This window comes from Hyperolius riggenbachi, chromosome 4 (genome assembly GCF_040937935.1).
Source record: "Hyperolius riggenbachi isolate aHypRig1 chromosome 4, aHypRig1.pri, whole genome shotgun sequence".
NCBI classification, from domain to species: Eukaryota; Metazoa; Chordata; class Amphibia; order Anura; family Hyperoliidae; genus Hyperolius; species Hyperolius riggenbachi.
Window position 1 is genome coordinate 332,630,553 of NC_090649.1, and position 15,295 is coordinate 332,645,847.

Sequence of the window (15,295 nt, forward strand, 5' to 3'; positions counted from 1 at the left end):
CCCTTCATCTTCATCTATTCCTCTTGGCACGGAAGGTTACTTCAGTTACTTCAGTATTTTAGACGAGGCTACATGAGTAGGCTCAGAATTTAAGTTACATATAAGCAATCATAAGTCACAGCTGGAATTTAGATGTGATATCTGCTCATGTTTGATTTTGTCTGACTAATAGCTGTACCCCTAATATTCTGGCTGACTGTCATTGAAATGTTACGCTGTTTATACATTCATTCAATATGTGTATTTCATATTTGATAATAAAAAACTTTTTATTGTGAAAAAAAAAAAAAACCATAGTAGGGTGGGTGGAGCACCTCTGGCTACCCTACTGGAGTGGGGGGAGGGGAGAGGGAGCCCATCTGGCTACCATACTGGGGAGTGTCACAGACCGCAAGGCCGGTCTGCGGATGGGGTCAATCAATCAGCGTCAGAAATCCTCTCACACGGTCATTTTGTTCATCACGAAGGGTAACCCGACTCCGCAATTTGAAGACGACAAAGGACTCACCTCACACATATAATTCAAAGATCTGCCACCAAGCGGGTTACACAGCCCGCTACTGTAATTATACTAGGACTTCGAGAATGCTCTATTAACCCTTAGCAGTATGCAGGAACCTGGGTCAGATCATTATATCTGGGCCGGGTTCTTGCATACGGGTTATAAAGGCACACCTGAACACAGGGTAACCGCTAAACGATTTTTTCAACGTTTAATAACAAAAATGCATTACATAGTTATATACACCAATTAACATATACACACAGAGCTTAAAAATAAAAAGGAATAAAATCAGAAAATTCTTATTTAGTTAGCTGAGCAGTCCATTTGAAGAATGAAGAAAAAGAGTCCAGTTTAAAAGTAGGCATTAATGTTAAGAGTCCTTGAACACAGCAGGCGTCGGCTCTCCTTAAATGCCTGCATGGACGTTCCTGGTCGATGGAATTTGGAGAACTGGGCGGGTTTGGTCCCGCCCCACTTTTATAGGACCTGAGTTTTGGGCTGTCACTACCTGGAAAGTAGGTGTGTTTAAGGCGGGGTTATCTCCTGGCAGCAAGGTTGCCACCCCCAGACTCAGAGCAAGAAATGTACCAATTATTAATAATCTGTGTGACTCCGCCCCAGATTGGCGCATTGCAAATCCGAGACTATATTCATAAGCGGCCTGCGACCCCGTATGAAACGAGGCTACACATGCCTATTCTATCGCATTCGCTCTACGCAGGCCGGATAAAGCCGTTTCTCCACCGTTTCCTGACAGTTAGAAAATTGTAATTCAGGTGAATGATATAACTGCGTTATGGGTATCCAAAAATGTAATTTTTGTCTTTCTGTGCCAAACCCATTTTGAATTATTAATAAATTAAAGTTTCCTTTGTTTGAGTCTATGAGTTTGGAGGGAATCTCTTATCTCAGCCAGTTTGAGCTGGCTTGGGGAAGAGGGGCTGATTGTTATCTGCTGAGCTGCTGAAGCTATTCCATGGCCACCATTTGGTCCTAGCTTGTAACACCTATGTCACCAGCCACGTGTGAAAAGCTGGAGGAGGTGGAGGGGGTGAGGGGCTTTGTTTTTAATAGAAGAGAGGGAAAAAGACATCTATTGTACATTTACACAGGACTGTGTCACAATCGGTGTAGCAGAGATAGGGTCTGATTACCGGTGAACTGCAGTATCACCGAGAATGCAGAATATACCCGATTATCGATGATCTGCAGTATCACCGATAATCCGATATAACGCTACCCTCTGAACACCTGAGTAGTGTAAGTGCTTGGTGCAACAGTAATACCTCGAGGACTAAGCCTCAGAAACAAGTGCCGTACAGTATGAAGTACTGCAGCAATACAGATTCCTTCCGAAGGCCTGGACTCTCCCGGGGGAGGAGTCAGGCGGAGCGTAGGAAGGACAGAACGTGAGTGACACCTAGGAGAGAGTGTCACTAACAGATCTGGGAACTGCCTCTAACAGTAAGGTCAGTTCTCGAAGTCAGGCAAGCCAGGTCGTAACACACGGACAAATACAGTACAGATTCAGAACGCAGAGGCGGAGACTAATAAACAAGCAGGGTTCGGCAACAGGGTATCAGAAATATCGGGGTACAGAATCAGGAGTCAGATGCAGAGTCTAAGAGCGAGCCGAGGTTCGGCAACAGGGTATCAGAATGACAAGGTACAAGATCAGAATACAGAAGAATAGTAACAAGCTTGAGGAACCTGAGGAGCAGGTTCCCAATGAATACAGGATGGGCCCTGGGGCAGTAAATACAGAGCTGGCCCTGTGGAGCAGGTGCCCAGCAAATACAGCGCTGGCCCTGGGGAGCAGGTGCCCAGCAAATACAGAGCTGGCCCTATGGAGCAGGTACCCAGTAAATACAGAGCTGGCCCTGTGGAGCAGGTGCCCAGCACATACAGTGCTGGCCCTGAGGAGCAGTTGCCCAGCAAATACAGCGCTGGCCCTGGGGAGCAGGTGCCCAGCAAATACAGAGCTGGCCCTATGGAGCAGGTACCCAGTAAATACAGAGCTGGCCCTGTGGAGCAGGTGCCCAGCACATACAGTGCTGGCCCTGAGGAGCAGGTGCCCAGCAAATACAGCGCTGGCCCTGGGGAGCAGGTGCCCAGCAAATACAGAGTTGGCCCTATGGAGCAGGTACCCAGTAAATACAGAGCTGGCCCTGTGGAGCAGGTGCCCAGCAAATACAGCGCTGGCCCTGAGGAGCAGGTGGCCAGCAAATACAGAGCTGGCCCTGTGAGCAGGTGCCCAGCACATACAGAGCTGGCCCTGTGAAGCAGGTGCCCAGCAGATACAGAGCTGGCCCTATGGAGCAGGTGCCCAGCACATACAGAGCTGGCCCTGTGAAGCAGGTGCCCAGCACATACAGGCATGAACTATCTCCTAGCGATAGAGATAGTTCTCAGGGTCGGGAAGGCCAAGTCGGCAACTCACAGACAAACAAAGTACAGGATCAGAAGACAGAGGCAGTGTAGTCAGACAGGCAGAAAGTCATAACAGATAATCACAATCAAACTAGTACTTTAGACTATCAACAGAATCTAGCTAAGTGTAGGATTACAGCTCCAGCTGGTCCCGGCACACTTTCGGATCTGACTAAGGGTCTGCGTGCTACCACGAAGTGATTGCAACGACAGGCAACCAGCAACTGACTAAGCAGCAGAATATATAGTTGCTGGACTCTGCTGCCCCGCCCGAACCATTCAGCCAATCATGAGTCCTGCAGGAATCAGCTGACCTTCCTGATCAGCTGACACTTTCTCTGCAGGTATAAAGGTCCTGAATTCAGGCCCGCGCGAGCATAGCTCTCCATCTGCCTAGATGCACTAACAGACCCAGCCAAACCAAGCACATGCTGCTGCATGCAAACAGCCGCTTTGCTGTCAGGACATGCGGCGGCTTTTCCGCGTTCCACCACACAACCAGACGCAAGCAAACTGCCGCGTAGGACGCGGAGTCAGCCGCCTGCCTCTTGGCACACGCGGCGGCTTTTCCGCGTTTCCTCACAGACTGACAGTAATTGTGCAGGACCATACGAAAATCGTTGGCGATTGCCCACGACTTTACGTAATGTTCACCACAGGGAGCACATCTGGCTACTCTACTGTGGTGGGGAGGAGAGGGGAGCACATCTGGCTACCTTACTGGGGAGGGAGGGGGGAGCACATCTGGATACCATACTTGGGTGGGGAGGAGCACATCTGGCTGAAAGCAGCGGTTTTCGCCACCGCTGGTACCTGCTCTGCTCTCTTCTGGCCCTCTCCTCCTTGAAATTCCGATCAGCCTCACAGCATTGCTGTGCGGTGAGCTGGTTTGAAATGGCAGCGATTGTTGCCTAGTAACGGCGGCCGCCAAGAAGTGATCTCACACTACCTGTTACAGGCCCCATCGTTACTGTGCGAACACTTGTTGCCGTTTCACTACAGCTCACCGCACCGTGAGGCCGATTGGAACTTACTGGAGGACGGGGTCGGGAGCAGAGCAGGTACCAGTGGCGGCGAGGGGGAAACTATAGGGAAATCTGGCTATATACACTAAAGGGGGGATCTGGCTATATATACACACTAAAGGGGGATCTGGCTATATACACTAAAGGGGGATCTGCCTATATACACTAAATGGGGGATCTGGCTGTATACACTAAAGGGGGGATCTGGCTATATACACTAAAGGGGGATCTGGCTTTATACACTAAAGGGGATCTGGTTATATACACTATAGGGCATCTGGATGGCTAACCTGTACTAAAGGATCTATTAATGGCTAACCTGTACTGTGGCAATTATACTGGTTAACCTGTAATGTGGAAACTATACTGGCTAACCTGTACTGTGACACCTGTACTGGCTAACCTGTATTGCGACACCTATACAGGCTAACCTGTACTGCAACACCTATAGCTAGCTTACCTATACTGCGGCACCTATAGCTAGCTAACCTTTACTGGGGCACCTATAGCTGGCTAAACTATACTGGGTCACCTTTACTTGGCTACCTACACTGGGGGCACTCATACTCACTATTGGTTTGCTGATCCATCGCTGTGTATTGAAAATCATGCAATAACATACTGGGGTGGGGGGAGCACATCTGGCTACCATACTGGAGAGGGGGAGCACATGTGGCTGACAAGTATACGTGCTTTATATGCTGTTTTGCTTTTATGAAGATTGGATTAAAGGTTTGAAAGTTTTTTTACATTAAGTACAGCGGGTTGCTCCTGGATTTTTCTCCTACTTGAAAACAAAATGTGTGACTATCATACTGGGGTGAGAGGGGGAGCACATCTGGCTGTCATACTGGGGTGGGAAGGAGAGGGGAGTACAGCTGGCTATCATACTGGGGTGGGAAGGAGTACATCTGTCTACAAAACACTGGAGGGAGGTGGGAGCACATTTGGCTACTATATTGGGGGAGTGGTCACTTGGGGCACATCTGGTTACTATACTGGGGAGGGAGGTGGGAGCACATTTGGGGAGTGGTCGCTAGGGGGCACATCTGGTTACTATACTGGGGAGGGAGGAGGGTTCATTAGTTGGCAAATCTGGCTGGGGGAGGCTCCATGCCCAAATTCCACATCAGGGCCCTGACGTCTGTAGCTACGCCACTGAGTAGAATCCCTTTATAGTAAACTTCAAGGGACCGGGCTAAGTAGTTTACTACAGTATATTAGAAATTGCCATATTCAAGCTCATAAAATATACTATAGTACTGTATCTAAATTCCATCAATAATTGGGAGTAATTTTTTTCTTTTCAGTGTTACAGCAAGCTAGCACAAACCGCGTCTAAGCTAGCTCAAAATGCACATTGTTCAATATACAGGGTTTTGCTTACAATAATCATGCAACAGCTTGCACGGGAAGCATAGGTCTCACCACTTAATAATGTACAGTAATTGTAGTGTGTTCCTCTGTCCACATTTCTGCGCAGCCTGGATGATGCTGTAGTCTTGCAGCCATGCACAAGAAAGTCACAGATGACAAGGAATTCCCTCAGTGATCAGGCAGCAGCTTGCACAGGAAGCTTAGGTCTCACAGGTGCTTTTGAGGTCATCCAAGCAGGCTCAGAGTAGTGTGCAGATAGCGAGCAGGCTACAATTTTTTTGCCAGCCCGCCCACGACTCTTGGGTCTCTGACTGATGTATGATGCATGCGCCCGCCCTCTTTCCACTATAGGCAGATACAGAATACCTTAGGGGCCAAAAAACAGGTTTACTATAACAAAAGTTCTACTACTATATGTGGGTCTACCATACCAGGCATTACTCCTATATACTTATAATGGTGCTTGGCCAGAACCTGGATACACAGGAGAAAACGTTCGGCGTTCGAATGTGGCATGGGGGCTCCTACTCCCATTTTCCTCCAGCCTCCTGTATCTCCCTTTGAAGGCCGCATTGGTGGCGCGAAACTGCACATTGAAGAGCGGGTCTACTGGTGTGGTCTCTACTCTCAGATACCATTTACATGAACCTTGCCTAGGCACCTTTAACTTACTCTTACATTGCTGTTATATAGGTTTGCACTATGGTGTATTATTTGCTGATTATTAAACGGTTCTTGGGGCTGGGCTTCCTCATGCTGGGTCTGTGCCCATGGCGGGGCTCGGATGCAGCATGGGGCCCCCCCCCCACTCAGTATCCGGCTCTTAGTCCCGACGCCATGATAATTCATTGCACAGCAATGAGGTTTATTGTAAGATCTCAATTGTCTCTTACATGGGGTTGAGCTTCCTCCGGGTCCCATCTGTGCCCGACGCCCCGTTCGGATGTGGCCCAGGGGCCCCGTCTCCCATTTTCCTCCAGCCTTCTGCATCTCCTCACGAGGGCACCAAAACTAGACAGATTATGGATACCTTCTAAAGTTCATACATTATGATCAGCTCCACCTACTGCTTTTGTCCCCAGGTGGGATTTTGATGAGCGCGCACTATTTTAATGGGGGTCCGAGCTTCATCATGCTGTGCTGCCTCTAAATGAAGTGAGGCTGGCCCAGCATGATGGCTCTTAAAGGAATAGTATCAAACTTAACACATTTCTGTCAGTAGCATAAATCAAATTTGCAATAACAGTCTGTGCGAACACAGCATATCTTTTTGCTGTACAGTGCTTCTTTTTCTTTTAATTTACCTTATAGACGGAGTCCCTGACAAGCTGACGGTGACGGCTAATGGGGCAGCTCATTATGTGAGAGGGGACTCCTTTTTACAGTGCCACCTGCCAAAGTAGGCTGCTATGAGGAGCGAGAGACAACTGCTCTCGCTCCTACTCTGCCCAGCCAATCCCTGCAGAAGGAGACTTCCATGTGTCGGGCTGCTGCCGCTGCACCGCATCGTCAGCTGTTTGTCATTGCTACACAACAGCAAACATATAAGCTGGAGGAGGGCGCGTCATTGCTGAAAGCATTCAGAAGCAGGAGCCGACGGGAAGGATTATGACGCGCCCTCCTCCAGCTTATATGTTTGCCGTTGTGTAGCAATGACAAACACTAATGATGCCGTGCAGCGGCGGAAGCCCGCTGAATAATTACTCACACCACACTTTGCAGTTATTTATTTGTAAAAAATGTTGGGAATCATGTACGATTTTTGTTCCACTTCTCACGTGTACACCACTTTGTATTGGTCTTTCACGTGGAATTCCAATAAAATTGATTCATATTTGTGGCAGTAATATGACAGAATGTGGAAAACTTCAAGGGGGCCGAATACTTTTGCAAACCACTGTAACGCAGGTCTCCTTCAATACACCTTCTTCAAAAATTCTATTATCTGTCCAATTGTCACTCCTATTTAGCCAAAAATGTCCCCCGGCAGATTATGGTTAGAATAATCTCCTGCAATGCTAGGGGCATAAATTCCCCAGCCAAACTCAGCAAGGCCCTCCTTGATATGACCAGACATAGCCCAGACATTATATGTCTCCAGGAAACCCACTTTTCTCTCTCCTCCACACCTAGATACTTTCATAAAAACTATGCAATTTATTTTTATTCCAGAATGTCAGTAAAACGCAGAGGAGTCACAACTTTAATTAAAAATAATATACCGTTTCGAATAATCACAACCATTACTGACCCGCTTGGAAGATTCCACATTATGTAAGGGGAACTACACTCCAAATAAATAATATAACAAACACAGAAGAGACGGCTGCGGTGAACAGCGATACCACCGCAGCCGTCTCCATTTCTCTGCCTAACGATCTATCCGGTCCTCGGGCGTCTAGCACGCCGAGCACAAGTTTGTCAGCAGCACATAGGGTTGCATTGTCGCGTGCACGTGCGCATAGACGAGACCTTTATGCGGGGAGGAGGCACGTCAGCTGACCGGCCAGTCGGCTGACGTCAGAGGAGACGCTTGCCGCTTCTCCTCTGCTTCTTAAGCTTCCCTGAATCACTCGCAACTTGTCTGCTGTTGCGAATACTTCGTGTTAGCGCTCAGACCTTAGTTAGATCCGGTGTGCTTTGATCCGGGAGGAAACCGGGGATTTCACACAGTGATAGGATTGTTTGACAGCCATAATTATAACTGAATATTGTATTATCTGTGTATGACTCTTGCTCGTTTTGACTATTCTTACTCTTAGTGATTCTGTACTTCTGCCCATCTGATCTTGTTGCCGACTCTGCCTGTTAATACCTTCCTGCCTCTGCCTTCTGACTTTGTACCGTATCTGCCATCCTGTTGCCAACTTGTTTAGTCTGACCACTCTACTCTCACCAGAGGGCCCTAGTCTCTGGTGAGGGGTTTTGTACTGTTAGTGCCCACCAGCTCCTCTGGTGTGGCATAACCAACGTGAAGAAGGCGCTGTGCGCCGAAACGCGTAATGACGTCATATGCGTGCTAAGCGTCAGCCATGCCCACCTCCAGCGAGACGGAACCCAGGCGATCGGAACTCTCGCTGCTGGCCACAGCGCGTCATCCTCCACTGAGGTTAAGCGGTAGGCTGCCCGCTGACACGCGCTTTCCATTTGTACCTTTGTGAGTATAACTTTTAACCACAATAAACGTTCCTATCTTGATGTAATGCACTATGGCGCGCTCATTTTTCATTTAGAGTTTTTTGTGGCATAACTAAACCTGTAAGTACTACTGTTGCACCAAGCACTATACTTTGCTATCGCATTAACTGTTGGTATACCTGTATTATTGGTGATTCTTCAGATCATCATATAATCGGGTATATATCTGCATTATAGGTGATACTGCAGATCACCTAATAATCAGAATCCAGTTCTTGCTGACACCAATCGTTACAAATAATATTAGTAAACGGCTATGCGCCTCCAGACCAGGCCCTCCAAACAATTCAAGATATTCACACTAAAATTCTCTCACTACCTAACCTACCTATCATATGGACAGGGGACTTTAACTTCACTCTTAATGATTCTTAGATAAATCTTTGCCCTCCCCCGACAGACTCTCCAAGCGTAATCGCCAGACTCTAAACCAAATCTTACAAGACTTAGCTGTTTCAGACACATGGAGAGAGCTATAAGGTCCAAAAAGAGGCTATACATTTTACTCAACCCCTCATAACACATACACTAAAATTGACCACATTCTGTTCTCCACTAACCTGATCCCTTCTCTTCATTACACAAGACACATTCCTCTGAGTTGGTCTGATCATGATATGATCCTGACTTCATTTGATTGGTCCAATCTTCTACCTGTCCCTCCACAATGGCGCCTTAATGATTCATTACTAATAAACCCAACTACTAAACTCCAAATCTTTGATAAAATGACCCAATACTTTGAGTCCAATAACATAGATAATATTTCCCCAATGACCCTCTGGCTAGCTCATAAGGCTGTGCTTCGAGGCAAAATCATGCAATTAACTGGGAAGCAAAAAAGGGACAAATCCAAAAAATATAATGATCTTACCTATAGACTCCACAGACTCACTATTCTTAATTAACAAAACCCCTCTAGATACATTTCCAAACAAATATATGACATTAAAATCCAACTTTACCTCATCTTGGCTCATCAGGTGGAAAAGGCTCTGGTATGGACAGGTGTCAAATATTATAAAAAAGCAAACAAGCCTGATACCTGGCTAGCCAGACGACTGCGGGCAAAAGAAAAATCCAATGCCTCATTCCACATCCGGGTGAGTCCAAATGAGCTAACAATTCATCCAGAAAAGGTCCACCAAGCCTTCCTCCAATATTACACCAACCTTTACAAATCTAATGGTCCCGTCGATACCACCTCCCTCCAACAATTTCTACAGCCACTGAAACTCCCCAAACTTAACACAGACTCCTTAAAAGTCCTCAATAACCCCATCACAGAGGAGGAAGTGACAGAATGTATAAAAAAAATTAAAAATTGGTAAAGCCCCAGGCCCTGATAACTTTTGAGCCCTATATTATAAAAAATGTACTCACACACTCACACCTTATTTAACTAAATGTTTTAATCATATTAGAGCCAATCATCAACCCCCACCTGAATTCATGGAATCTAAAATATCACTTATCCCCAAACCAGCCAGAGACCACACCAATGTCAAAAACTTTCGCCCAATTTCTTTATTAAACTTTGATTACAAACTCCTTACTGCCATTTTGGTAGCCCGTCTTAATAAATTCTTACCTGCCTCTATCCTACACGAAATGTTCTACTCATTCAGCATGCCAACTTAATCGAAACACCTCTTACTCTGCTCACAATCGATATCGAAAAAGCTTTTGACACACTTGAATGGTCCTTTATGTTTAAAGTTATTGAGAATGCTGGTATTACAGGCCTCTTAAAGCGGAATATAACCCTGCATTTCAACTTTGCTCTAAAACATTATTTACAGCATATTATATGCAAAAAGCATTTTTTTTTTACTAGACCAGCATTGGAAGGGTTTAACACAGAGGTTTTAAGTTCCGAGCAGACGTTCAGATAGTTACATTCTATTTAGTTATATGTATATATTTAGAAATGTTACACACTCTTTGGCTGTCCTCCAACTCCTTCTCCGTGAGAGAGATGAGTCACAATAAACACTTAGATACATTTGTGTAAACAAAAAGTATCTAACTCAAGTTCGGATGCGTCTGCAAAAATCTCCAGGGACTTTAAAGCCCTGTGTAACCCTTCCAATGCTGGTCTAGTAAAAAAAAAATGCTGGTTGCATATAATATACTGTAAATAATGTTTTAGAGCAAAGTTGAAATGCAGGGTTATATTCCGCTTTAACACACTGTATTCCCACCCGCTCGCCTCTATTAAAATTGCTGGTTCTGTCCCTTCCCAGTTCCCCATACTTAGGGAAGTCCTCTTTCCCTGGCCATATTCGCTCCCTCTATTGAGCCATTGGCAGAAAGAGTAAGGAAACACCCGCAGATCCATGGATATCCAACAGGCAACCTTGAACCTAAACTTACATTATTTGTGGATGATGTCCTTCTTACACTCACCAATCCAATGACTTCAATCCCTCATCTCCTTACTTTACTTTCACATTTTGGTGGCCTCTCTGGACTGCAAGTTAATGTAACCAAAACCGAAATAATGTTTTGTAACACACCAACACCTCGAAGTACCTCCATAGCTCACAAATTTAATTTCCAATTCCGTGACCAATATATGCAATACCTAGGTATAAAGCTCACCAACAACTATCATACCTTGTATAAATGGAACTACACTCCCCAAATTGCTAAACTCAAACAAGACATGATAGATTGGGACGTTCCTTCTATATCCTGGTCTGGCAGAATCAATGCTGTCAAAATGACTCTTCTACCTCGTATTACATACTTTTTTAGAGTACTCCCCATTGCAGTTAATACAGCTAATATCCTTTCTTTTCAAAAAGCAATTTTTAACTTTATTTGGCAGAATAAGAAACCGCGAATGAATAGAACTACAATGATGTTGCATAAAGCCAATGGCGGCCTATCAGTTCCTAAATTGCTTAAATATAACAAGGCTTCTCAGGTGGCACAACTGCCTCGTATCTATGCTGGATTCCATGCTCCTGCCTGGGTACACATAGAAAATGAGTTGTTAAATCCATACACTTTCGGGGCCCTGGTCTGGTCGCGTAAACCCATACCCCCTAAAATCATTGTTGACTCACCTACCACTACCCATACTCTCCAGGTCTGGCAAAAATCCCGCTTAAAATTTTAATTACAGTCCTCACCCTCAGTCCTTACCGAATTTCTGGGGAACCCAGACTTTATAGCCGGATTGGAACCGCGGGCCTTCCTCTGGTGGCAATCAAAAAATATTACCAACTTGAACTTCCTTACAAAATGACATCACTAAAATCCAACCTCCTCGTACAGAGACTCTCCAATGTAATCAACTATACCATTACCTTACTACTTTTACCAATTCTAATACAGAAATCGTTATTTCTTCATTTGAACGCTTCTGTCAATCTGATCCACTAGCTAAGGGAATGGTCTCTTTCCTTTACTCTATTATGAATACTCCTTCAGAGGACTTCCAGTTTCCATTCCGAGCGGACTGGGAATCGGGATTAGGCAGCCCCTTTGATAATGAGGATTGGCGCTCTTCGCTAGAAACCCTATCAAAGGGTAGTTTACAATATTCCAATATGGAAGTATCTCTCCAGTTATTGCATAGAACGTACCTAGTCCCTCAAAAACTATCTAAGATATACCTTACCTATCCTGAGGTCTGTTTCAGGGGTTGCTCTCTTTCTGGATCAATGTTCCATATCTGGTGGGAATGCCCAAAAGTGTCCACAATTTGGACACTTTTGCGCAGTACAGTCCGGAGGCTGTCCGATGACGTCAGCGCGCCGGCGTGGGACGCAGAAGAGCCCGGCCATGGAGTGCAGAAGAGCCCGACCTGGCAGCCGGCCTGGCCAGGTCGGGTCGGCCACCGAAGACGACCGGAAGCCTCTGGAGCGGCGGCGAGGGCACCTCCTGCCTGCCACGGGCTGGAGGAAGCCCCAGGTAACTGGATAGGGATTTTTATTTTTTTCAAGAGTTCCCTGAACCTTCCCTTTAAGCCCTTGCCATACAACTCGTGAGTTGTTCGAGCGAAGGTTCTGCTTCATCCTCTCAGCAAACTCCTCTTTTGTGGCTCTCAGCTCTCGCTTCAGAGCGTTCCTCGCCTTCCTGAATTCCTCCTGGTTTCCTGCCTTGTAAGCCGCCTCCTACATTCTGACTGTATTCTGTAAAGTGACACCTTTATCTTTCTCTACTACTAATGAAGACCTGTTGTTATTGCTGTTGCTGTTGTTGTTGTTGTTATTGATCTACGATAATGCTGATACATACTATGTTATGTTACTATTGTATCATTCTATCGACCTGCCTCTTTGGAAGCCAATTTCTTTTTTACTGTTGTTTTATATATGTAAGTTTACCCTTGTTATGCTTATCAATAAAGCTCCTTTTGAACACTAAAGAACGGTTATATTGTGGAGCTTTAAAGTTGTCATTTGTTTTCTCTATCTTGATAAAGCAGACCTGAATTCAGAACTCCTCTTCCTATTATGCAACAGCATAGTAACCTTTAACCCTTTCCCTGCCAGCCGATTTGTCCTAAACGTGAACATCTACTGCCAAGCAGTTTTTAGACATTTTGCACTCATTAGGTTTACTTAGGAATTTTGACAAGATAACCTACATGAAATAGGACATATTATACATTGTTTTTTTCCGTAATTAATTGGGCTTAAACAATGAAATAACATTTTGTACTTTTTATGGAGATATAACAAAATTTTTGAGTAAACTATGTAAAAAAAAAAGGAGGGAAAGAAAAAAAAAAATTTCTGTTATGTTTTTTTCATAGAATTACATTTACTGACAAAAATGTTACTGCAGTGGTGCGGTGTGTAATTACTCACCCGATCGATGGCTCCATGCGGTGTCCACTCCGACAGCAGGCTCCTCTCTCCTCTTCCAGTCTCTGTATGACGCGTAGTAATCACACGTCATACAGGAAGTGGAGATGAAGACGGTTGCTGCCGGGTGCACCGCACAGAGCCAGCGATCATTCCACCAGCTCTTTGTGGAGATAGAGGAGGGGGGCCCATGTGGAGGGAGGGAGGAATGATGTCGGCCCCCTTCCCATTGCTTCCTGGGGAACAAACTGCCAAATAACGTACAAGGTACGTTTTTGGCAGTTAAAGACCTTGCCTGCCAAAACGTACCTAGTAAGTGCTTGGTTGGCAGTTAAGGTATTAAACAAGAAACATTTCTTTGTTACAGCTGATACAAATCCTAAAATACATCTGCACTGTTTCTACTTCCTGATTCATGGAAGCAGACATATTGTTAACATCATGTGCTTTCAAATGAGTTTATCACTCATCTCTGCTATGACAGTCATGTGACATGGGGAGAGATTAAATAACAACTTGTGATTAGACACAAATGAGGGAGAATTAAACAGGCTAAACTCTCTAAATACATACAGGGTGCATTTCTCTATGTTTTTCCTCCTGTCCGGTGCAAACGTTCAGGTCCACTTTAATTGTCGAGTATATCTCTGATTCTGTCATTATGCTGCTGTAACAGACAGTTGCGTATTTATTTAATACCTTGTATCATTTTTTAACTCTTGTAAATTAGTGTTAAAACTAAACTTCAGCTTTTTGTGCACAAATATGTATACATCTATAATGATAATTTACACTGATCATTGATTACTAAAGTAGCCACAGTAGTCAACATTATCATTTGTCTTCTGTTTTCCAGATTACAAAAGAAAATAGAGATGGCTTGCTACAAGAAATAGTGAGTGCAGTGCATAACTGCTGCAAATAAGAAGCTGAGGAGGAGCAAGATTAATATTTAGTTCAGTAAAAGAATGGTGTTTATTAACCAGCATTGGTTGTTCTCTTGAATTGTGTATATAGGCATCAAATAAACACTATATGATAACTGGCTGTGTGGACAAGCTGTATGTTAAAGAGACTCTGTACTTTAAAAAACTGCTTTGGGGGATATTTACCTCGGGAGGAGGAAGCCTCAGGGTCCCAATGAGGCTTACCTGTCCCCTGTAGCTGCAGGAAATTCAGCTCTGGTTCCCCCAAATCCTCCCCGACAAGCTTGACAAGCTGTAATATATTTACCTCTCCGCGATCCTGTGCAGGCACGAGGCTTCCCCTGTCCTCTGGTGTCCCCGCAATCTAGCCCTGCAGCCCCCCGAACCACGACGAGGTAAATATTTACCTACCACGATCCTGCACAGGCGCACTTCGTTCATGTTAGGTGGAAATAGCCGAACCCGATCGTATCCGCTCTACTATGCAGGTGCAAAGGACTCATGCCTGCGCAGTAGAGCGAGTCCGATTGGGTTCAGTTATTTCCACCTTAACCCAAACGGAGAGCCGCTAGTACGTCTGCGCAGGATCGTAGTAAGTAAATATTTACCTCGCCACGGTTCAGGGGGCTGCAGCACTGGATTGCGGGGACGCCAGAGGACGGGGGAAGCCTCGTTAGGATCCAGAGGCTTTTCCCTCCCGAGGAAAGTATCCCCCAGAGGGTTTGTTTTTTATTACAGATTTTATTTAACCTCCTTGCCGGTTTAATTCCCGCCGGCAAGGAGGCAGCGCAGCACTTTTTTTTTTCTTCAAATCCGCTACATGATAGCCGCTGAGTGGCGGCGGCATCCCCCCACACACTCCGATCGCCTTCGGCGATCATAGTAAGCAGGAAATCCCGTTCAGAACGCATGGCGACGGGGCGGGATGACGTCACCGACGTCATGGACGTCGGGACGTCATAGGGAATCCCGATCCACCCCTAAGTGCTGCCTGGCACTGATTGGCCAGGC

General features: G+C 45.5%; 1 protein-coding gene across 3 annotated transcripts in view; it reads left to right on the top strand.

Annotated features, from left to right (window-relative positions):
- The window catches only part of NTPCR (nucleoside-triphosphatase, cancer-related), a 61,820-nt gene extending 47,420 nt beyond the window's left edge, over positions 1-14,400 (top strand). For all 3 annotated transcript variants that reach the window (XM_068231826.1, XM_068231825.1, XM_068231824.1), the window contains one exon: positions 14,215-14,400. In XM_068231826.1, the coding sequence (XP_068087927.1) occupies positions 14,215-14,283 (69 nt within the window). In that variant the 3' untranslated portion in view covers positions 14,284-14,400. The remainder of the gene's footprint in view (positions 1-14,214) is intronic.
- The last annotated feature ends 895 nt before the right edge of the window (positions 14,401-15,295 follow it).